The sequence below is a fragment of the Typha angustifolia genome, chromosome 12, assembly GCF_048772165.1.
Source record: "Typha angustifolia cultivar Huaian chromosome 12, ASM4877216v1, whole genome shotgun sequence".
Taxonomy (NCBI): Eukaryota; Viridiplantae; Streptophyta; class Magnoliopsida; order Poales; family Typhaceae; genus Typha; species Typha angustifolia.
In genome coordinates, this window is record NC_133250.1 from 7463295 (window position 1) to 7487306 (window position 24012).

Sequence of the window (24012 nt, forward strand, 5' to 3'; positions counted from 1 at the left end):
TTTAAAAGATTAATAGTAGTGATCCCGATGACTCTGGTAATGAGCTAGAGATCATTTTTCCAGCAAAATATTATCAAACCTTTGTTATTATTATTATTATTTTTTTGCATTTATATTACACCGAGCTATTCAGCTAACATGGAAGTTAAACTTTACAATATAATTTTGCAAACTAGTCATGTTAAATATAGTTATTTAAGCTTTCATCCTAGAATATCTTAATGAAGTTGCTAACTATATGTTAAACACAAAAATGGTGGTAGGCTAATGGCTTATTCCATCAGTTTCTTTTAGTATTGATTGCTGTTATAAGTCTAGCATAACAATCCGAAGTCAAACATATGCCTTCTTTCTAAAGTATAACCCTAAAACAAGCAAATGAGTAGTAGGAGAGGTTGTTTTTAGAATAAATTTAATCAAAGTAAGAGTAAAATTATACTTGGGCTCATAGGTGAAATAATTTAATAGCAAGAAGTGGACTTTTGAAACTATGCTTATTTTTAATACTATATGCATATATATATATATATATACATTTTTATATATAATAGAGTGCTCATAATTAACGTGAGATGCGTATAAGATTTTTTTTAACTCCCACTATCTTTTTCGCTACTCACGTGCAAGACCGGAAAAGCCACCTGCGTCTCGGATCCCAAAACGAATTCAAAACTCAACCCGACCCAATAGCCTTCGCTTACCAGTTACCTCCTCTCCTCCTCCCCCTCTCCCATACGTGGAACCGCCGATTCCGAGTGCAGTCGGCTCGATCGACTTCTCCGTGGAGGCCATGAGGACGGCGGCGGCGGCAGCGGCCGGATTCAATCGGCTGACAGCGGGTCTCCTTCGCCGTCCCTGTGCGAGAGGTGACGTCACCGTCTTCCCCTTCTCATCGTGTGCCGCCTCCGGCGGCGGAGTGCCGCACGTGCCGGTCTTGATCGTTGGGGCCGGGCCCGTGGGCCTCGTCCTCTCCTTTCTCCTCACCAAAATGGGTAGTTCCTCTTTGCTCTTCTTTGTTTCTTGATGCTTAAATTTCCGATTACTCTTTTTGCTCCGGAATGCTTCGTAATACTTAATTCGTCGATTTGCTTGTAAGAAATCTAGAGTTTAATACTTTGAATTCTGATGTGAGTAGATGTTCAGTTCTTAGTTCTGCTTTTTGGTGTCGACAAAGTGGTGTGGATATTGAATTTCGTAGTTTTTGATGAGTCCATGTTCGGAATGGAAAAAAAAAAAAAAAAAACTACTGTTTGTAATATTTGGAAGCCGGGGAAGAACCAAAGAAGCATTTTTCTCGGGTTCAGTTAGAGCTCTATTTGGATAGATTTGTAAGAATCTAAGTGGCATCTGTTGTCAGTGTCGAGCTACCTTTCATGATTAATTCTTTGTCTGATTGGAGTACGAAGCATGATTTTGTTACAGCCACATTGTTCTTCTGTGTACTACTTGTGCTCAAGAGCAGTCAGTTGATTTTCTGATGAAGGTAATTTGAGTGAATCCTGTATAGTTTAGGAGACCTTTGTTTGTTATTTACTTATTGTGTATGAAATAAGTTCCATCATTCATAATCTTCCTAAGAAACATTTAAAACATTCTTTGCACGTTTTCCTGTGTGATCGGTTGTCTCAAGGTTTCCAATTTTTTTTTTTTTTTGACTAAAAGGCTGCAGCCCTATTTCATTGAAACTTAAAACATAGTACCTGGGATTACCCATAACACCAGACAGCAAATCGACTCAACATAACAAGATATTATCCTCCACCTCCCAAAATTACATAGGGCCAAAAACAAGAAAAACCATTTAAAATTTTAGGGCAGACCTACCCGTACAAAATAACAATTCTACCAAATATACCAATTACATCATAACTACCAGGTCCATAGTCAAGAACAACAAAATTAAAAGAATTCCAGACACATCTCAGCAGTCATCCATTATCTTTGCTTTCTTAGCTGCATTTTCTCCTTGAATTCTTGCCCAACAAAAGAAAAAGAAAAATAATTCTATAAGAAAGTTCCTTCCATGATCCGTGTTTCTGCTGAAATATTCTATTATTTTTTTAAGCTAGATACTCCAAATCATAGCTGATAACCAGATTTTTCCCAATTACTGTTCTCCTTATCACCTTTCTTCCAAGTCTTAAAAAATTAGTCTCTTGCGTACTTTGGTTTCATCTGAAACCCAGTAAACCTGGTCTTCTCTTTCAAAATTTTCTTGGCATAAGCACATCTAAGGAAAATACGATCAACCGACTCCTCTTTATTACACAACACACATTGAGCATTCTCAGACCAACCTCTCTTCAATAAATTGTCTCTTAGTTAGAATGCAATTGTAATAGACAAGACATAAAATAGGTCTCACCTTTAGAGGAATTTTCATCTTCTGCAACTTAGGTAAAGTTCTAGAGATCACAACTCCATTATTCAAGAATCGATAAAGGGATCTCACCGGAAAAATCCCATCAGAAGTAAATCTTCACTTGGCACGGTCTGAAACAATACCATATTTAAAACCATTACTTGTTATATAATTCCTAGCTATTATTCTTCAAGTTTTAGACTTTAGTGTGTCAGACAACCTCCTCCCATATTGGAAGTTCCACTCCTGCCGATTCCACACCTCAGACAATAACACAGATTTATCTTAAACAATGTCAAACAAAGCAGGGAATCTAGTTACCAAAATACAGTCCCTAACCAAATGCCAGTCCAAATACTCGATCTAAGTGTTTGTTTAGTTTCAAGTACTTGATCTAACCAAAATATGTGGATGCTGGGTGTGTTTGAAGATCTTAGCCCTAGTATATGTTATCTTTATAAAACCCTGTCGTTACTCTGGCAGATTAGGGAAGAAAAGCAGATACCGTCGCGATTGAGTTTCTTGTTGGTAAATCGCATCTCGTGTTGAGTTTACCATGAGTTTCTTTACATACTAGTTAAACCTTATGACTCTGTTATTTTTTTTTTTATATTAATAGCTATTCACAAGTATTAGGTGATTGAGGCTTTTGTCTTTCATGGGCTAAGATATATTGGTTCTTAGCCTATGCCTCTAAATTGAGGTTCAATAATACATTAATGTGGAATACAAGCAAGTGTAACTACTAGGCCTATGATTATTCATTTCCTTTTTAAAGTTCCATTGTGCTGACTGTACATAGAGCAATTGAGTGACACTAGTACTTAGGAAGTCCAAGAGCGGACAGTTTAGATTTTCAAGTTCTATAGTGTGATACACTTCAGTTGAATATATGATGTCTACTTTTCATAATCTCATTGTAATTTAACGAAGGGGTTTATACAAATCACATCTTACATTTTACCTATTTTGTGATTCAAATCTCGTCTTTGAGAATTTTATAACTCGCTCCCTTATTTTTCCCTATAATTCTTGTTTAACACCCTGACGTTATATTGACTAACTAATATTGACCAAATTACTAAAATACCCCCATCATTCCCTCTCATTTTCTATATCTCTCCACTAGCTTCTCCACTTATCTCCTCCATCGTCGTTGCCACCATCACCTTTTCTTATCTTCTCCTCTCCCCCTCCACCTCCTTCTCATTTTCTTCTTCTTCTTCTTCTTTGGGAAGAGAAAAATAAGATAAAGAAGACATGAATAATTTAGGTATTTATAAACTATTTTATATATTATAACAAAATATTTCTTTTATAGTATTGTCTAAATTAACTCAGAGTGTTACATGAGAATTATAAGAAAAAATGAGGCGTCGCGTTACAAAATCCTCAAAGACGGGAATGTGAATCACAATATTGGTAAAATATAGGGTGTGATTTATAAAAATTCCTTTAATGAATCATAATAAGAATGTGGATTTATAATTTTGAGACAACGTTATTGATTTTGAAAGTGGTTTGGTCTAGGAGGATCTAGGTTAGCTTTTACTGTTGGTCCATGGTATATGGAAAAAATTTAAAGATATTTCTGTCCCGTAATCTTGCAGGGATCACTTGTGTAGTTCTAGAAAAGAGCACGACCTTTTCTCAGCATCCGCAAGCTCACTTCATTAACAATCGAACGATGGAGGTTATTTACTTTCTTTCTCCCTCGACTTTTAATATTGACTCAAATCTTAGCAACAAAACTTCCAAAAAGAATTAGTTTGAGATTTAAGTTTTGAGACTTTGTTTTGATTAGAGAATCTTTAACAGCTATTCCGCAAATTGGATGGTTTAGCACGGGACATAGAGAGTTTGCAACCCCCTATGGACCTTTGGAGGAAGTTCATATATTGCACTTCCCTATCAGGTTCCATTCTTGGTTCAGTAGATCACATGCAATCCCAAGGTTTGTTCTTTGTATGCAATATTCTTCCTCTTTACACAAATGTCCATCTTTTCTAGCTGCTTGCCAACTGATATTTTCCAATCATGAGACCTTTAAACATTGTGAGTACAGATTTTGACAAGATCATAAGCCCTGTATCTGTTGCTCACTTCTCACAGTATAAGTTGGTCAACTTGCTACTTGAGAAGCTGGAAAATATTGGTGTTCATGTATATTCTCCTGATGGGATTGAAGGCTTGACCCAAGGTGAGCTATTGGGAAAGAAAATCCTAATGGGCCATGAATGTACTTCCATCCATTCAACTGATGAAGGTGTGATGGTGGGAGCTTCCTTTTCCAATCAAGGGAAAATGGAAGAGAGGAAATACCATTGCAACATTCTTGTTGGCTCAGATGGTGCAAAAAGTACTGTACGGAAACTGGTTGGGATATCTATGAAAGGAGAAAGTGACCTGCAGAAACTTATCAGTGTGCATTTCTTCAGCAGAGATCTTGCACAATACTTATTAGATCAAAGACCTGGAATGCTCTTCTTTATTTTCAATCCAGAGGCTATAGGTGTCCTTGTCGCACATGACCTTAATCAAGGGGAATTTGTGCTGCAGGTAGTACAATTAAGCAAATCATAGATAGTCAGTTTGATTTGATGATGTTGTAACTAAGGAAATTGTGTCGGTGATTTAATGCATCATTTAATTTTAGTTTCCAAGTTAAGATTTCATATATTCTATGATCAAAACACTGGCTTACCTTTTCTCCTTTTTCCTTTTTAGATTCCATATTATCCACCTCAGCAGAACTTTGAGGATTTCACGTCCAAGGTAACTCAGGATTGAACTCTTTTGTAATAATTATTATGTCAGTTTCATATCTTCTGATACCCGACACCCACAATAGATTTTCTTCAATCAGATGATGTCTCTACTGGCTAATAGGGTCTTGTGTTGACCATTTGTTAACCTAATTTCATAATTCTGCAGACAGTTCTCCAGATATGTGCATTCTTGTGATTAAGCTTGTGTATGCTATGTGATTGAATACTCTTTCAAACAGTATTCCTGAGAAAATAATAATATTTCTTTATGGATTTCCTAGACTATGCAAATTGAAACTTTGGTAATTTATATTTGTACTTTGTGCTTTTGTCAGCTTGACATGCTTTTAGTGACTATCAGTAATGCATTGGTTCTCTTTGATGAAAGAATATTTGGTATTTAGACTTTGCTGCAACATCTTTCAAATTTATTTCAAATTTACATGCAAATGTCCTCGAAGTCGCAGCAACAATTTGATGTTTCTTATATCAGTAAAATCTTAGCAGGTTCTATTAAAGATATTGAACTTATTGTAGGTATGTGAACACATTATTTTCAAGTTGGCCAGTTGGGATCTTACGGACGTTCAAATTGTGGACATAAAGCCATGGGTAATGCATGCAGAAGTTGCTGAGAAGTATGTTTCATTCAATAACCGTGTTATACTTGTTGGTGATGCTGCGCATCGCTTTCCTCCTGCTGGTGGTTTTGGTATGTGGCTTTTTGACCAATCCTTTCCTTGGTGCATCTGGTTTCTTTCAATATGATGTTTGGAGACCTACACAAAATCACTAGTGGGTAAGACCACGAGGTGGTCTTTCAGAAATGTGGTAGTCTGGTGGACTAGACCTTTTAACCACATCAAATAATTAACCCAATGTTGTGGAGAGCGAATGGAAATGTTTAAGCAACTGCAAAGTGCATATGGGGCATGTCAGCAGGCAGGTGCCTATGTGGTCTAGCAAAAATTTTTTTAAAATATTATTTGTACAGTGTTTAGGCTAAGTACATAAGATTTTATGTCAGTAACTAATAAATAGTTAAAAATAGCTATAGATAATATGGAGAGTTATCTCCACCGAATCTTATCCACCAAGATGATAATATGATAATCATATAATTACTTTAGTAAGCCAGTCAGTAAATACATGATTAGTTCAAGACTACCAACAGTAATCAACAAAAAACTTAATAAATATGGATATATAAAGTTATACAACTTATAGCTATGATATGCATATGGGAGCACATGCTTTTGTGACACATTGGCTGTTCATATACAGGTGCACATGTATATCCAGTCCACATATGGTTCTATATTTGGTCCAACTACATATGAAGGTGACATAATACGTATAGACGGCGTTTTACCCACCACAAAGCCTATGCAGTCCGCGAAAAAATAATTAGCCTAATATGGATATAGATTTTTATAAGGAGAAGAAAGGGTAGAAAGGTTCATTCACGAGTTTGGTGGTTGCCCTTTCTTTCTTTCTTTATTGATGCATTTGTTGTAGAAAGGCTAGAGGGAAGACATAGGTTCCCTTCAGAAAAAGTCGTGGTAGGGAAATCATTAAGGTTTACAAAAGTGCACAAAGATGTCAGATTATGCAACTATGGTTTTAGTTGCCAGAGTACGATTAACCTCTGGATGATGATCCCTACCTTATTGACCGCAACTTCTGTATTTATTATCGCCTTCATTGCTGCTCCTCCAGTAGATATTGATGGTATTCGCGAACCTGTTTCTGGTTCTTTATTTTATGGAAACAATATTATCTCTGGTGCCATTATTCCAACTTCTGCAGCTATTGGGGGTTGAAGAAGCATCTTGAACATAGTGGGTTATATTGCCAGGTATGATCCTAATTAGGTAGTACTAGAGGACCTGGATCTTTGAAAAGTTGGGATCTTCGAAGGCAACTTGGATCATTCATTCTAAGTTGCTTTTTCTGGGGACCTCTCCTAATTGAAAGCTATTTTTGGTTTCTTGGATCTGTCGACCTATTGGTGGCCATACCTTACCCAATAACTTCAGCTACAGTAAAAGTAATTTGAGTGAATCTTTAAAAAGTTGAGTATGTTATCGATTATTGTCAGTATTACATGGAGTTAAATAATTTTGAAGGATTGGGGATTATTAACTATATACATATTTTCACGATAAAGGAAGAAGAAGACCCAAATGTTGGTTGGTCGACTCAAAAGGACAGAGCAAGTGGGTAAAGAGAAGAGAGGTTGAGGAGACTCGAGAGTGATGGATGCTGTATTCTGGTGTCCGTCAAAGGATTCGGAGGACAATTTCATTTTCAAACTCAGGATTTCCCAATTGGACACTATGAGTAAGTGGTGAATATTGTGATGATGAACTGGCACTTGTAAGAGAGCACTAGAGACTTCGTGAGCTGGCGTGGAGTTGTTAAGGAGTAAGTCTTGAAGAACGAGTATCAATGACCAAGTGTATGAAGAGAGGGACCAGGTCAGAGGCACATGAAAATGGATCATCACCAAGTTCTATATGTGGGACTGCAACTAGGGCCATGTTATTACTAAGTAGGCTTGATGAGATTCTCTAGTGGTGTCTGTCAGATAGTGATGTTTATGTGGATCTAGTTTGTTTAAGCTAGTTTTGTTAGTGGAAGAGAGTCAACCTAAAATGCAGTTCTGTAGGAGTTGATTTTGTGGAGCCAACTATGACCTAACATAGGAGAAAATTTTCATAATCATTCTTTATCAGAAAAATTCAGAAGCTTCACTTGGAGAATGGGACATTTGTGCAAAGGAGCAGAGGAGACCTATAGGCTGATGCTCTCAAATCCTTCTCTCCTTGTTGGTCTCTATATTTGGTATTCTTGTCATGATCAGTTGATTAGTACTGATAATGTATAGGGTGGAAATTTCAGGTTGGGATCAGGGAGTCAGGGAAAAGATTGAAAGATCTAGGGTGCTAGTAGACCAGCATCTTCACCTCAGTTTTTTGACCTTGAGGTGGTTCTAGTACCGTATTACCTCTTTGTTGTCATGTCTTTTTGGGTGAAATGGAACAAAAGGAAGTAGGGTTCTGGGGTTAGTAAATTTTTCGGTTATAGCACTTATCATATTATCTATTTTCTCTAAAAAGATCATTTCTTGGAAGTCCTGGAAACTGGGAACAGCACATAAAGAGTTGAACCCAACTTTCTGTAGTCTTGGCCTACGTGAGTTGATTATGGGTAGTTTCTCATTATCAGTCATTTGGTTTTTATGCTTTGTACTAGAGTTGCACCCAGAGATAGATGGTCTATCTGGACTTCAATGTTGAAATTTAGAAAGCTGCATGTGCAGATATATAACTGCATTGACTTAATTAAGATTTTTATTTCTTTTGATTTCTACTGTCAAAGGTTGGTTTAGATAGTTTTTTGCATGTTCCTTTTTGAACTGAAACCTGAAGGTGAAGTCCTTCCTTCTTATATCTAATTGCTATGGTTATTCATGAGCATTTTTCACAGGAATGAATACTGGCATTCAGGATGCACATAATTTGGCCTGGAAGATATGCTTTTTACTGAATGATATTGCTTCACCATCTATAATTCAAACTTATGATTTGGAGCGTCGGCCTGTATGACTCCTTTCACATGCTTTCTGTTGCTTCCTCTAGTCATCCCTTTTGTATTCTGAGACAAAGAAACATGACATGTACTTTTGCTGATCTCAGATTGCATTCTCTAATACAGCATTAAGTGTGGAAAACTTTAAAGCAGCAATGTCTGTTCCTGCAGCTCTTGGCCTTGACCCTACTGTTGCAAACTCTGGTAAATAGCATGCCCACACAAATAGCAATCGCCTCTTTGACTATTACTTGTAACATTATGTCTTCATTTTGCACCTACTATGGCAGTGCATCAAGTAATAAATGGCAGCTTGGGATCCATTATGCCAAGAAGCCTGCAGAAGGTTGTGTTGGAAGGCATCTTGTCTGTTGGTCGGGCCCAACTCTCAGATTACGTTTTGAATGAGAAGAACCCGCTAGGATCTTTGAGGCTAGCAAGACTCAAAAGTATTTTTGATGAGGGGAAGAGCCTTCAGCTTCAGTTTCCTGCTGAGGATCTTGGTTTCTGGTTAGCTTATCTATATATAGCATCAATTAATTGGAGATTGCTTTCAAATTTTAAGGCCATCCATTGTTCGTACTAATTATCCTTGATGGATTTGTTCTTGGATGACAATTGTGGAAATATGTTAAATAGGATGATGATGGTTTAAACCACTACTGTAGCCTAATCACATTGTTGACGCTAGTTTCTTCAATTTATGCAGCGTTTATTCTGTTAAGCTAACTTCAGTACTTCTCAGCTATCAAGAAGGGGCTCTAGTTGCCGACTTTGGCAATGACATTCGAGAAACAGAAGCAACTGACAGCTATAGAAGGGCTTCAAAGGAGTACGTACCCTCTGCTAAACCAGGATCACGGCTGCCCCATATGCAAGTGAGAGCACTGGGAGCATCATCTATTGAGGTTTGCCCATTTCTGCAACCTTGTTTGCATGTCACAAAACTTTTTTGTTTTTTGTTTATTTTCTCTCTGGTAACTGGAGGTTTGAAATTTGAACAACTTTAAGCAGGATACCTTCTCTACTTTGGATCTGGTACCTGGAGATAAGCTCGAATTCCTTCTCATTATAGCACCACTGAAGGAGTCTTACGACATTGCATGTGCTATGCTTAAGATGGCAGAAATATTTAAAATATCCCTTAAAGTATGTATTATATGGCCTCATGGTACATTCAATAAGGAGACAACTTCCAGTGGAATCGAGTTTGCTTCGTGGACAAACTTTATAGACGTCGAGGAAGTTAGGAGGCCATCAATGAACTCATGGTGGGAGATGTGTCATATGACAAGCAGGGGCATCCTTCTGGTTAGACCTGATGAGCACATAGCATGGAGAGCAGAATCCAATACTGTGAAGGATGCTGCTGCCGAAGCTAGAAGAGTCTTCTCTCTTATATTGGGCGTGAAAAAAATTTGAGACATATGCATGTCAAATTTGCTCATGGGCAAGATGGAATCTGGGCAACTTCTCTACCTGCTATTTCCTAGTCTTGCCATCGGAAACAAGTTCCCCTCTGCAGCTAGCACTTTCAAATGGTAGCAAGGTACCAGACTCTGTTGGTTTCTCTTCTCCATTGTACAGCATGGATGAGAGAAAATAGTGTATTCTTGTGTTGTATTGACAACTAGAAAAGCTAAGCTCATGTAGGTCATCAATTACGTACGTTCTTTTCTCTTCTACTTGTATAAATAAGCAATTGATTGTGACAGTGTTCTAAACCACGATGAATGGGAAAATAAATCTGTTCATTCTTTCTTGCAGTTAAGATTACACTTCTTTTACTTCCCTCAACCCTCCAAAAGATTATTGCCGTAGTAAAGATATATGCACCTTGATCACTCTCTCTTTATTGATTTATTTACATTGACAACTAAATATTTTTAGAAGTTTGTCATCCAATTTTGTTTTTTAATTTATGCACATCCTTAACTTTCTTCAATCTTCTTGTTGCAAAAAGTGTGGAAAAGTAGGAAATAAGACCTCTTATAAGATTGAAATGTAAAGAAGATCGTCGTGACAACCTTTCTTCTGTGTCATACTTAGTAACACCTACATTGATGTCTGCTTCGGAATTAATGTGGCTATTACATCAGTATGATGAAAATAAGTAATCAAAAAGTAATCTCCAACTACATGCGAATAATATTAACTCAAAGATGAAGCGAACTGAAGAGGACACTTGCACCTGGAAATAGTGTAGTACTGAAAATGAGAATGCACCTTGGCATGTCACATGATCATCATATTCATCACAGGGGAGAAGTGTTTGATGATAAGAATCATCCATCTTGATGGCTGACTTGCATGCACACTCGACTTTTTTGTTTAATCAAATCAAATAACATCATATCGCTTGAAAAGAATGTAAATATGCCAAAGTGGTACACAAATTACAGTCATACCTGCGATGTTCCGATGCTAAATACAAGACTTCAAAGATAAAAACATGAAATACCTAAAAATCTGTTTCTAAGGAAACCTAAAACCAAAATGTGGTAATTACATAACTATATCACCAGTTTCCATACAAATAAATCGAAACGGAGCACAGTACTAATACCGCCCGCAGAAAAAAAAAGAAATTACATATCTCTACAACTCATGTCATAGTCGTGCTGTAAATAAAAAATGAAACTCCTACATTATAGTACAGTTGCACTTTGACTCCAACTTCGGTGGTTTTGGAGTATCAACTTTGTTTGGGATCTCAGAGTCTAGTTGGGTTGCTTCTTGGGGTTTTATATTGTTTTCCAAACCCATGGATGAGACCACCACATTATCTTCTGACCTTTTCCATTTAGCCTTCATGGATTTTGGAGTGCGTTTGATGTGCAACATTTGTGATCCCTTCGCTGCAGAAACAGATGCTCCTGCCACCGTAACTACTGGGAGAGGAACATCAGTGAGCATCAACTCCTTTTGCATCCCTATAGTCGCAGCTTTAAAGACTAGATCATGAACGATAGAGCTACAGAAGAGTATTGTATCGGTTGCTTCTTCCAATGTTAAGCTTCTTGACATATTGCTTCTTGAGTTCTGAATTGTAACCACAGTTGAGTCTTCTGTATGGCCTCTTTGTTCATCCACTTTGAGTGAAGTCGATTCTTCTGTCAGATAAAGGAGTCGTCACAACTTAGATTTAAACAACACTAAAGTAGTAGTTAAACAATCTGTTAAAATATGGATATTCAAGCATGTTACAGATTATTTGCAACTTTGAAATTTCTTATTATCTGGTAGAGACTATACATCAAGAAATAACTGTGAACTCTGATTAAATGTATTACTTGCAACTGCTGCATTGACTGAAATCTCCGGAAGTGAGTCAGACATAGTCCAAATAAAAATATCGACAAGATGATTTTTTGTATTCATGCATAAAAAACATGAGATTATTTATCTAATTGAAAGGTGATAACAAAGAGTATTTTCCATTTTCAAGTACAAAGTTCACAACAAGATGAGATTATCTGCGGGGCTATTGCTTCTTGTTGGATCACTATCGGAGAGCAACAGTATATCTATGATTGAAACTGTCAAAGGATTGCTTAATTACCAGAGAAGCTTATCATCCTTTGAAACATTTCCAGGCTCATAAACTACCAAAATCAAGTGCAGGGGAGGACTAGAAGGTTACTTGGTTTCTCGATGAAAAGATGTTTAACGTGAAAATTGATCCACCTAAAACTTACATTCCAACAAATCTCAGACTTCATCTTATTGGCTGGAGATGGGTAGAAACCAATAAATTTGCACTATAAGATACATATGGACAAACGTTAATGAACATTAAACTAATATATGGGGTACAGTTGGGTAAAATGAATTTCTGTAATTCCTTATTAGTAGTTTCAGAAACACAATAAGGCTTAAATAAATGAAACAACCAATGAAAGAGAGTTCATGTGTATTTTAATGAGCAATACCATATGAATTCCTATGAATTTTTAGGGTGAATATATCTCAAATTAAGGAAAAAGATTCACCTCTAGTTAACTTCAAGATAGAGAAATTCAAATGTTAATAATTGGGATCTGCCCTTTAATATGCATCCCATACAACTTTGATAATAAATTTCAGGTAAACTTCAATTGCCACTGTACCAGCTGAACAAGTGCATGTGAATGGAAAAATAAGCAATGATACCATAGACCATGTACTCTAATGTACAATGCTTCAATCAAAAAGAAAAAGAAAAATACCATCAGATATAAATCTAAAGTGCATTCCAAATCAAAGAATGACGTACAGAAGGCACTTGTTGTGCCGATACCCAACTGGCACACTGTTGAGTGCTAGTACCACGCACTGGCATAGAACATCTCTAATAAATTTTTTAGGGTCTTTATATATATATATATACTATAGTTTGAATATACGTATTAAAAACTACACTAGTCTTTTATTCTTAGATAATGTTACACATGATCTATCTTACAAGGATACAACACCAGTCGAATAGAAACATGATTCAACATATAATATGATTGAATGCATTCATTAATCAACAATAATTAAATAATTAAAACCAAAACCTGGTTAAAGTAGAATGACATGAGGATCAAAACCTTCAACTGTTAGTACAAAAGTAATATGAGAATGTTGGTCAAATACTACCAACGATTGAACTAGATTTATCATTTATATACCTCAAACTAGCTTTTAAGGTGTAAAAAAAAATAATAGATAAATAAAATTTTCCTTTCGATGAGATTTGAAAAAGAAATCTTGAATTTGCCCCTAATCTTCTCTATTTCCCCACTCTTCTTCTTGCTTCAACCTTTTTTTGGTCAAGTGTCGAAGAGAGACCTTAATGACTAGCCTTTCATGGATTATTGGGTTTCGAGCGACTATCGAATTGTGCTGAGCGGCACAAGTCGATCGGCACAAGTGTCGGTTCACCATGCACCTATGCCAGGTGCTAACTTTTATCGACACAGTAAATGCAGGTTGGCACAGGGCATGGATCGGCACGGCCATCCTTGTTCCAAATCCTATTCTAAGGTATGCGGCATTGTGATAAGATGCCAAAGGTAGAACAACTATAATGTATTGGCATGCATATCTATGGGCAACATAACGTTGGAAAGTTGATAACAAATTAATGAATAAAAAATCCAAATAGAATTTGATATTCACAAGTTAAAATAAACTCTAATCAACACATAATAAATCTAAACCCTTTAAACCATGGATCGCAGTATTGGTCGATCCCGATCCCAACCTGAGACATAGCATGAGAGAGAGAGAGAGATTCTCTCTCTTTCATTTCTTTCTCTCAAGCAATCCGACACAGATCCATCCTCGATTAACATGCGGTGAGCTCTTCTAACAAAGATCCGGCTCCCTCAACCTTCAGCGAGCTCGAGTATATTTTTCTTTCTATTTTTTCTTTTTATCCTTTTTCTCTCTTTTTATTTGACTCCTCCCCTCCCTTTCTCTCTCTCTCTAGCCTCTCCTCTCTTTCTTATGTTCTCTTCCTCCCTCCCCCATCTCTCTTTCTCTGAGTCTTACTGCAGCAATCTTTATGCTACAAAAACATTGAGCAAAAAAAGGGAAGGAAGAGAGAGGGACTGTTTTGAAAAAAAGAGGGAGGAAGATAGAGAGAAGAGGAAAGGCAAGGGAGTGAACAGAGAGTGAGTGAGTACGAGAAAAAAAAAGAGATGGGAGAGAGGCGTGACAATAGGGAGAGAGAGAGGGTGTAATTAAGAGAGGAAAAAGAAAGAGATGGAAGAGAGACGTGACAAAGAGGAGTGGAAGAGAGAATTATTTTATTTGTGTGAGAGAGAGAGAGAGAGTGAATAGAAAAGGAGAGATTAGTACTTTTTAAAATTTTAGATTTTCTATGAAAGATAGTTATATTTGTCTATTATTAATTTCTAAATTTAGAATTTTCTGTATTTTATAATTTTTTTAGAATTTTATGTAATTAAAAAATAGTCCAATACTAAAATCTAATACTGGCAGCTAAAATAACCAATACGACTTATACAGTCAATACATGTCATTTTTTCAGGCAACCGATTTCTATTTTGAATCCCAATCCCAATATTAATCTTGTTTTAACATAAATTTTTTCAGAAAAAAATAATGAACGGCCATGTCAAACATACCTTGTGAATGCTTTTAGATAATATATGAGTATCCGGATCCTACTTTATATCGAGTACCCAGCAAAGCCAATTAGGGTGATTCATCACAAGTATCGTTCGAAGCAGGTATAGACACCCTCTACTTCAGATCCAGAAGAAAAAAATTTAAAGATATCAAGAAGCAAAAACTCGATTAATATTGGCAGAATCACTAAATTTTAGAAAATACAAAGGTCCTCATGATGAAAAGACTTTATATGAAGCATACATTATGGTCTAGACCTATGTTGTTCTGAATTATCCAGCAAGATCAGAACTGTTCAAGGAAAGAAATTTACCTGTCAAGGAATTATGACCACTGGGTGAAAAATGTGAAATAACCTAGTAATAAATTTATAGGAAATAAGGAAGAATTTTGACCAAGTAAGAGAATATCAGACAATAATTACAGAGTCTGGATTTCATCATATGAATTCTGCAAAAGGGAAATGGTAATAATAGCTACACTGCAAGATAGTTAATAATACTAGATGTGTGCAATGAGCAAATGATATCTGAAGAATCTTGGGTGTTTGGCAGAGAATCAGTTCTTGCAGGGTTTTAATCTTCACATAGAAAGATAATCCGAGATTATACTGTAAATTTGTAATAAAGTGCAAAAGTTGCAGTATGATAACCAATCATAAAAACAAATACAAGGAAAAAGAGATTAATTAAAAAGTTGTTAGCAGATTACTAAGAAGCTAAGAATATCAAGGAGATACATACCATAGCTACTGCAAGCATGATCCATAATAATAGATTCAATCACACAAGCCAAGCCATCCTTCGTTGATTCAATGGAAATAGAGTTTTCATTACTTGCCCCCAAGTAACTCACATTTTGTGAAGCTGCAGACTCAGTTTGTGAGCATTGTAAGCTATCACAATCATTTTGTAGGTCCATTATTATGTCTGAAGAGCTATCTGTGGAAACATCAGAATTTTCCATTTCACAGACACCACATGTAGATAAATAATCTTCTTGAATTAGAGAGAAGTCAGGGATATTCGAATCTGCAATGTTGCAGTCTTTGTCTTGGAAAGTTTCAGGACTCAGACATGAAGAATGGTCTGCTTCATTCGAACAATCTGCCAGTGGGTTATCAAAGGAGCAATTAGCTTGTGGAGTTTCAGCATCCAATTCCCTGCAGACATCAGCATGAAGAGATGCATCTCTGTCAGGGAAAACTTGCCCACTAGATGAGGACAGTCCTGCAATATTTCCTGTACTTTCCATAGCCTTGTTGTTATCTTCATTTACTAGTATTGTTTCTCTTGAGGCCTCATAGTCCAGATTTTGAGAACTATCAAAACTTCCTTCAGATTCTATCTTGATATGTGACAAATCCTCAGTGGGTTTAACCAATATACAGGAGACTGACAATGCAGTATCTTCAACCTTCACACCATAATTGCTTATCAAGCTATCCATCTCACCTTTATCAATGCTTTGTTGCCGTTGATGATGACTTTCTATCCGTCTATATGGACCCAGATCGATTGAAGATGTTGAAGCACTATCCTTTCCAATGCTGCATCTCAAGGAACTAGTTTTATCTCTGACATAAGAAGGGTCTGAGCAAAGTATACTAGCAGCTGATAAAGCCCTGCCTTGCACAACAGGCCACTTACTGCTGCTTGATCTTTGCAGTAGAACTACTGATATTCCTGTGCCTTCAGGACTGTCAATCCTGAGGCTCTGATGAGAACTTTGCTCTTCTTGTTTATTGTCACTGTCAGATTGGAGAGCATCTACCTCTTGCTTGCCATCTAACTTTTGGCTGGAAAGACGTCTCTTTAACTCATCCATAACTCCCTGAAGAGGATGACATTCTGAACTACAATATGGACCCTGTTCAGAGTTCACCAGAGACTGATATTCTGAACTGCAATATGAACCCTCTTCCAAGTTCCTTATAATCTGATTGGTCATTTCATTCTTTTCAGATAATTCACCTACATGTGTCTCAAGCTGCAGTTCACTATGCTGATAAGCTGCAGAAGGAAGCTCTGAGTGGGTTGTTTCCTTCAGAGTCATAGGTGGATCAGTCACTGATGCTTCACTAGCAATATAATGTTCCTTAGCACATTCTTTACAAATATCAGTGTTCTGACCAGCCTCTATGGTACGGAAGACTTTTCCACATTTCAAACAAGTTACTTCTGTCCTACAGTTATAATCCTCAGAATCATCTCCCACTAATAAGTGTGAAGATTCAGGAGCTACAACTGTCATTGGGTCAGTGTCATTCTTTGTGGACACAACTCCATCAGATAAGCTGTAGTTATATTCAAGTTTACCAGGAGAGGTTCCACTTACTTCATCCTTCTCATCCACCTTATCAAAGAGAAATACCTCATCTTGGTTGCCTGGATCTTCCATATTTCTTAGACCAGTCATCAGATCATTTTGGTCATGGTCATTATCATTAAAATCAGGAGCAACGGTTGTACCATGCTCAGAGCTAGCATTACTACTAGTTGTGAGTGAAGAGTTCCTTGAGAAAATAGGACGACGCATATAGCTTGCTTTCGCCGTGGAGAAAGTTGTTGCAGGGACACTTGATAAAAGTGGCCTAAACATATTTTGTGGAGTTTTGCCATAATCCTGCAAGCATTAATTTACAATTGCTAAAATAAGAGATTGTGGTAACATTTCAACGTTGATTAGAAGATCAGAGTATCCTTCTAACTTACCTATACCAGAACCAAATGAACAGATTAGAAAAGAAAAAAAGAAATATAATCAACCTGGTATCTGGTGGACATCAGTCAGAGAACTAATATGATAGGCTATAACATGAACTTACTCATACCTACAGAGTTGATGTTAGTTCTTCCCTACAAACAAACCATGATACTTTTGTCCTTACAACTAATACTAGAATATGAAAAACAAAAGTAAGTGGCAGATAATTCTAATATCAACTTGGTAATAAAATGAAATTATATTGAAGTATTCATGGCTTATGCAATGGTGATTGCCATGGCAATTTATACCCATCCCACTGCATCCAAACTTAGGGCAGGAATCATCCTGACCCAGAGTGAGCTACTCTGTGTTATCTCAGAATAAGCAAATTGCCATACTTCCTAGGTAAGAAATTAGAAGAAGTGCATAGCAAAAGCTGAAGCGAGTACTTTGTATGATTGATAATAACACCGTAGCACCAAAAGTATACAGAGGTAAGAATTAATAAGGAGTTACATTGACAAGGCTAACTAGCTCCTTCATAAGATTTTGGAAGTAACAGATCATTGAAAACAGAGCCCAGCTGTGGTAGAAGAACGATTAACTCAAAACTGAAATAAGATCCCCCTTTTGAGTCTTTTACCAAACTGAGCCTCCTCAGAAAATAATTTACCCAAATAGTTCACCTCCTAAACTTAATACAAAAAAGGGTCTGTTTTGAACAAGTCAACTGTCACCCCATTGTCCCGCTAGAAAAATACTAAATTTATTAACATTTTACATAAGTAGCAATGATATTGAGGTATTCATGGCTTTTGCAAAGTTTTATTCTAAACATAAAACATTGATTTCATCGGCATTTTACTCCTATAAAGGATATGTATAGAGAATGAGAAGATTATTCTTTGATTTATATTTATCCATTAATTGGATAGACTAGAGAGATTATTACATTACAATTGTATACACTAGAGAAAAATATTAGATTCACAACTGGATAAGATGAATACAAATTAAATCTTCCCACTCCCCTCATTTCCCCACAAATCTTCATATTTATACGTAATTCTCATATGATGAAAACAGCATTTTATATTTGGGATAAAACATTGAAAAGATCAGGTTTCTACATCTTACATAGAATGCTGATAAATTATTTTCTGCTATGCCCATGTGGTGGCAGCTGATATGTCTAAAACTCTTTTAAGTAATAAGTTTGGAAGGTGGATCTTTAAGTAAATAAATTTGTGATGAGGCCTGGTTTGGTCAAATACTCCCCAATTTTGATGGACAAAAGAACAAAGGGTCATGCCAGCAATGAGAATTGCAGAAATGACCTATAAGAGCATTGCAGAAAATATGTAGAAAATCCTATGGTCCAATTATAAGATAGAAAATGGAAGTTGCCTCCTAAGGATGAATACAAGACGAGAGCAAGAAAAAGAACCTATTGCATGGATTTGAGCTAACCTAATAACTAAAGAAGGCCATTTCACCAGGAATAGTAAAAGAAAATTGTACCAAATAGAGGAATAACATATCTAAAATAACAAGCAAGATGCCACTTTTACTTAACCATCAAGGAGGACCAAACCAATTAAAGCCATATTTAAATACATATACATGTTGAGAGACATCTTTATTCCTTAGTTTATTTCTCAAATCTCTTGATACGATCAGAGAGATATCTGGACTCTAATAGAAAAAACTAGCTAATTCCTTAATTTATTTCTAATGGTCAGAGAGATTATGATCTGGACTCTAATAGAACAAAAATAGCTAAAACTGGGTTTTGCACAATAAGAAGCAAAGTAAGCCTGAGATAAAAATAGCCCAAGAAAAACAGTAAAGAATAACTCTTTCTACATTTAAAAGTGATTGCTGTTCATTGTGCAGTAAAATTATCATATTATCCATGGAATCGTACCGTAGTTCGAAGGCCAGAATCAAAGGATCTTTTTGGGGCAGAACTTGCAGACAGTGTCCTGGATGGTCTCTTAGAGCATGACATATCTCTGCTCTTACCTGTCACTTTGTAATTTCTTCCACCTGGGCTGACAGAGATACGAGCCGTGGAATGTATGGAGTCCACATCATCATCACCTGATGATACTAAAGAACCCTTGCTACAGGAACTAAATCGCTCTTGCTCATTACTATGTGTTAAAGTTCTACTTCTGCATGGATTGGGTGATATTGACTGCCTTCCAGTTTTTGATGATGAGATGTCTCTTCCATTTCTGGATGCTGGCGAAAAGCCCCTTACATGTGTTGTTGGACGATCTGATAGAGAAGTTCGAAGGTTTGGAGGTGCATCAGATAAGAAACCAGGGAGATTTGCCTGCCATGCTTGTAGTTTTGGGGAGGCTGAATTTCCACGAGTTGTCTTTGAATTTGCAGGTGATACACCCTTCCTTCCAGAAGAGGATATCTGCCCACTTGAACCAGAGCTTGTCCTCCGCAGCACTGGAGTTGAAGATCTTGGAGTAGGCGAGATGGGTCTATTTGGAGTAGAAGATCTTTGTGAAGGTGTTGTTGGCCGAATAATAGGGGATGGGCTTGAAGAAGATGGCCTTCCTCTGCCTTGACTGGCACTACAACTTGATCGAGGTGATGGGCTTAACCTATGAGGACTTGCACTGCTTCTGCTGCTTCTGCGCATAGTCTCAGTCTGCAATCATAATTCATAAGTCAATCATGAAGAAATTTCTACAAAGAAGAGCTGCAGAAGAGATGATATTCTTGTTTTTTGTAAAATAACTTAGTAATAGAAAGTTGATCACCTACCATTGATGCTCTTATAATTGGAATTGGTTGACTTCGCAGCCTGCCTCTAGAGGGCAACTCGACTGATTGAGGCTCGTCGTCATCCAAGGTACGGAAAAGAGGAGTATCAGGTGGAGTTAATAGCCTGTTAGAAAATTACAATAGCAGTAGATTGAAGACTAGTTATTATAGATATTAGGCAAATGCACAGTGTACAAATCATTAATGAACCATTATTGAGCTGCTTTCATTTCTTTCAATATTTAGCATTTAGTAGCAAAATGATGCATGGGCTAAGAGATGATCGTGCAAGTACATTCTCTTCAGTTAATTATATTGGGTTGAGATGAGGGCATAAATACTTGGTCTCCATAAGTAACTTACCAATCATAGTCATTTTTATCTGCATCTGCACCTAGAAGATCACCTCCTTCCCCTTGAGGTTTAATGTTGCCGCCAAGCTTGAAGTCCGGGTAGCATCTTAATTTTGCTAAAGATAGAAGGCAATTTACAATAAAAAGAGACTTCTAATTTAAAAATATTTATTGCAATACTATTTGTAGAATGTGACTAAAAAAGAAGAAAGAAGAAATATCAGTGAAAAGACAGAGAATTACTAATAGAGTCTTCAAAATCATCAGAAGTGTGTAGCAAAAAGTTATCCCTCTCCCTGTTTTGCATGTCAGTAAATAGGACAAGGTCATCATCTGTAGCTTGAAAAGGCGACCTGCTTTCGATACTGCGACCCCTTTTATGATTATTCACCATTCTATGGTCCCTCCCAGGAGAGCGTCTCAAGACTGGTGATGGTGGCATCTTTCACCACTCTAACAAAACCTCTCAAAGAGAAAAGATTGTTTCATTCCCACATGGATCACACTCATGTTGCCCATAAACCCAAAAGGCATTCTGTGTACTCATCATGAAGAAAGAAGCAGTGTTTCCAACTCAGTTGTACGGTCTTACTCAATCTGTAATTCATAAAAAAACATATTTTAGTTAATAAGCTCGGAAAGAGAATGAATGAAAACCAGGGGAAAGGAAAAAACACCAAAGCATGGAAGGTAACTTGAGACATAAAACATTCGTTTTTCCTATAACCCAACAATATATTACGCTGCTTTACAGTCAAACAGAATAGATATACATCTTTGCAATTTAAAAACTCTACAAGGTAGTGCACATTAAGTATAAGACCAAAGTCCTGCACACCAACTGAAACAATGCAAAAGCTAGCAAGATTAACCGAGAGGTTCTAAATTTCAAGAAAATTACAGACCAAATCAAGAAGATCCAAGTTCATCAATAAAAATGAGCTAGAAAATGATTGCAGATGACTTTCTAAAAAGAACTTACTTTTAACACTAGAGTTTCTGAAGAAAAACAATTCGAATAAATAAAATTAAATTATCGCTCATTTTTGAATTAGTCCAACAAAAAAATGAAATGCAATTTGTGAAAAAGATTAAATGATTTAGCAGAACTGCATAAAAGAATGGTAGATTTTTACATTTCAAAAGAATTATGCAACAGAACAAGTTAATCAAATCCTAAGAACAGCGGAGTTGTGAAACACAAAAAGATTTAAAAAAAAAAACTAAAATTCAATTGATATTTCAAATCAACCAATCTTAGCTAGCAATGACACTAAGAATATTAAAATTTCACAAGAAAATTATGCAATGTGAATGACAATTGATCATCAGGTTGAGCCCTTAACAATGAGCTCAATGATAAATAAAATAATCAATAATCATAGAAAATAGAGGATGTCTTAAAATTATATATTAGAAATAAAAATTATATCAACTTACCCAGAGAGAATGTTAACCTCACAACTTATGAAAGAAAAATCCAGCAAGATCAACAAAAGCTAACAGATAAAAACAAGTTCAAAATAAACAGCAATTGATTTAGAATGTCATAATAGAATCAAGTCCCAACATTTCATTGATCTTGGTAATCCCAAAGCAGTACAAAGACAAGGCATAACCGTAAGATCCCACGGATAAAAAAACCGGGCACTATCAGCTAAAAATATAAAAAGGATATAGGCAAAAAGAACTGGAATTTACAAAAAATTAACGCAATGTTGCAGGCTTGAGTCATCATCAGTGACCAAAAATATACTCAAATTACCAAAAAGAGAAACGAAGGGAAGAAAAAAAGGTAACAATATAAACAAAGGAAAACAAAAACAAAACAAAAATTACTCACTGAGAGCGCTTCAAAGCATCCAATTTCTTCCAAAAATTCCACCAAGACACCAGCTTTCACGCATTCCCTCCATACGACTTCAAACCCCTTCAACCCAATTCCTCTCCTGCTAAGTTCGCAGAGCTTCCGTCCGAACTACCATGGAATACCGTCGCGTTACTCGGATCCCATGTGAAGGATCGGGCTACAGATCGAGATGCATTGAGAGGGAGAGACCAACAGATCGAGTTGGGGAACCCTAATTGCGTAAGAATTCGGTGGATCGAGGGCTTCAAGATGAAGGAAGAGATTAAAGAATGGTGCTAGAAAAGATTGGAGTAGAAGGAGCCAACCTACCTTTTCCGAGGGTTATTTATTCCGCACTCTACTCTCCACTGTGGCGAAAAAAAAAGCTCTCGCTCTCACTGTCACAAGCTACTCTGGATTCTTTTCTTTTTTTTTCCTATTCTCCATTTCTTTTCTCCAGGAGGAAATTAAAAAGAAAATGAACTTTTCTCATTTCGCACCCTGATGTTTTCTTATTGCGTTTTTACGTACAACCTCTTGGTTATTTGTAATTTAACCCCTACGTTTTTCATTAATCAATGGAACTGCGGATTTAAGGAAGGAATTTTTCAAATAACGCCTTATCTTTAAGTGATTTTATGATTACCACCCGGTCTTTTGAGTTATTTGCAATCTGATCCCCTCTTTTACGAGTCTTTTTTTCCACTATTCTAGCTATGTTCATCATACATTGTACTCGTAAATGAGTTCCAATCTTATTCACAGGACTAGATGACTTCTAATTCACGTGGATTTTATGTAAGCATGCAAAGAAAATCACTTTCTCATATTATCTTCAAACTTTAAATGAATGTGACGTATAATGTTTTGGATCCATCTGTACCACTGTACCCAAATCCGATTTAATACTTCTAATCCAAAATTCATACCCGATTAGCTATCGAATTTGATCGGATTCGGACGGGACATATTTAGAGCTGTATGGATTTGACTCGAGCCATTTCTTGTGGGTTTGACGCGTGCCAGTATATCAATCATACTCATTCGACTATTTTAATCGTACTTGAAATTGAATACAAGAAGTTCGTGTTCTTAAAATTCAAGCCGTTAGATATACAGGATCGATACGTCAACATGTATTCATCCTAGGCCGACCTAGATGAGCTAACCGGCACTAATTCTCGATTCTTTTTTTTATTGATTGTGAATAAAAAAGAAATCAAACCAAACAAACCGTACTCTAATTATAGGGTTTGATGCTGTCATCTTAGTTTGATGATGATATCTATTACTGGAGTCTATTCTATTTCTTTTGGGAAAAATACATGACTCCCTCTAGTTTGATCTTATTAATTGGGATACATGTCTAATACTCTTATGAAGGGACAAAGGGAGGGTTGGGGATTAAAGCCATGGACTTGCTTAATGAGTTTGATAAATTATGTGTCAATCTCATGAAAAATATAG

At 36.5% G+C, this 24012-nt stretch overlaps 2 protein-coding genes across 4 annotated transcripts; one reads left to right on the plus strand and one right to left on the minus strand.

Annotated features, from left to right (window-relative positions):
* The first annotated feature begins 613 nt into the window (after positions 1 to 613).
* On the plus strand, positions 614 to 10495 carry LOC140771834 (uncharacterized). The gene is made up of 11 exons (XM_073113593.1): positions 614 to 992; positions 3973 to 4055; positions 4181 to 4316; positions 4428 to 4921; positions 5090 to 5137; positions 5668 to 5842; positions 8623 to 8735; positions 8832 to 8928; positions 9015 to 9234; positions 9470 to 9632; positions 9739 to 10495. Exons 1-11 carry the CDS (start codon positions 791 to 793, stop codon positions 10144 to 10146), a joined length of 2139 nt encoding a protein of 712 aa, XP_072969694.1. The 5' UTR covers positions 614 to 790; the 3' UTR covers positions 10147 to 10495.
* Positions 10496 to 11079: 584 nt separating this feature from the next.
* On the minus strand, positions 11080 to 22975 carry LOC140771887 (uncharacterized). 3 transcript variants are annotated; one of them, XM_073113681.1, is made up of 8 exons: positions 22876 to 22975; positions 22540 to 22808; positions 20940 to 21293; positions 20707 to 20812; positions 20344 to 20467; positions 19484 to 20227; positions 15591 to 17472; positions 11080 to 11837 (listed from the first exon to the last, which is right to left on the minus strand). In XM_073113681.1, exons 3-8 carry the CDS (start codon positions 21136 to 21138, stop codon positions 11368 to 11370), a joined length of 3525 nt encoding a protein of 1174 aa, XP_072969782.1. In that variant the 5' UTR covers positions 21139 to 21293; positions 22540 to 22808; positions 22876 to 22975; the 3' UTR covers positions 11080 to 11367. The 3 variants fall into 3 exon arrangements, with proteins under 3 accessions (XP_072969782.1, XP_072969783.1, XP_072969784.1); XM_073113682.1 differs by having other exon boundaries at positions 22540 to 22777; positions 22876 to 22953; XM_073113683.1 differs by having other exon boundaries at positions 11080 to 11834; positions 22540 to 22947.
* Between the last annotated feature and the right edge of the window lie 1037 nt (positions 22976 to 24012).

What these genes read in the sequence shown, in the direction of transcription:
- LOC140771834 (XM_073113593.1), top strand. Translation starts at nt 791, where the DNA reads ATGAGGACGGCGGCGGCGGCAGCGGCCGGATTCAATCGGCTGACAGCG. An exon ending in TTGAGGATTTCACGTCCAAG is followed by an intron (nt 5,138 to 5,667) that starts GTAACTCAGGAT and finishes AACTTATTGTAG; the next exon opens with GTATGTGAACACATTATTTT. An exon ending in GCTGAGGATCTTGGTTTCTG is followed by an intron (nt 9,235 to 9,469) that starts GTTAGCTTATCT and finishes AGTACTTCTCAG; the next exon opens with CTATCAAGAAGGGGCTCTAG.
- LOC140771887 (XM_073113681.1), bottom strand. Translation starts at nt 21,138, where the DNA reads ATGCCACCATCACCAGTCTTGAGACGCTCTCCTGGGAGGGACCATAGA. An exon ending in TGATTTTGAAGACTCTATTA is followed by an intron (nt 20,813 to 20,939) that starts GTAATTCTCTGT and finishes TTCTATCTTTAG; the next exon opens with CAAAATTAAGATGCTACCCG. An exon ending in ATTCTGGCCTTCGAACTACG is followed by an intron (nt 17,473 to 19,483) that starts GTACGATTCCAT and finishes TAATGCTTGCAG; the next exon opens with GATTATGGCAAAACTCCACA.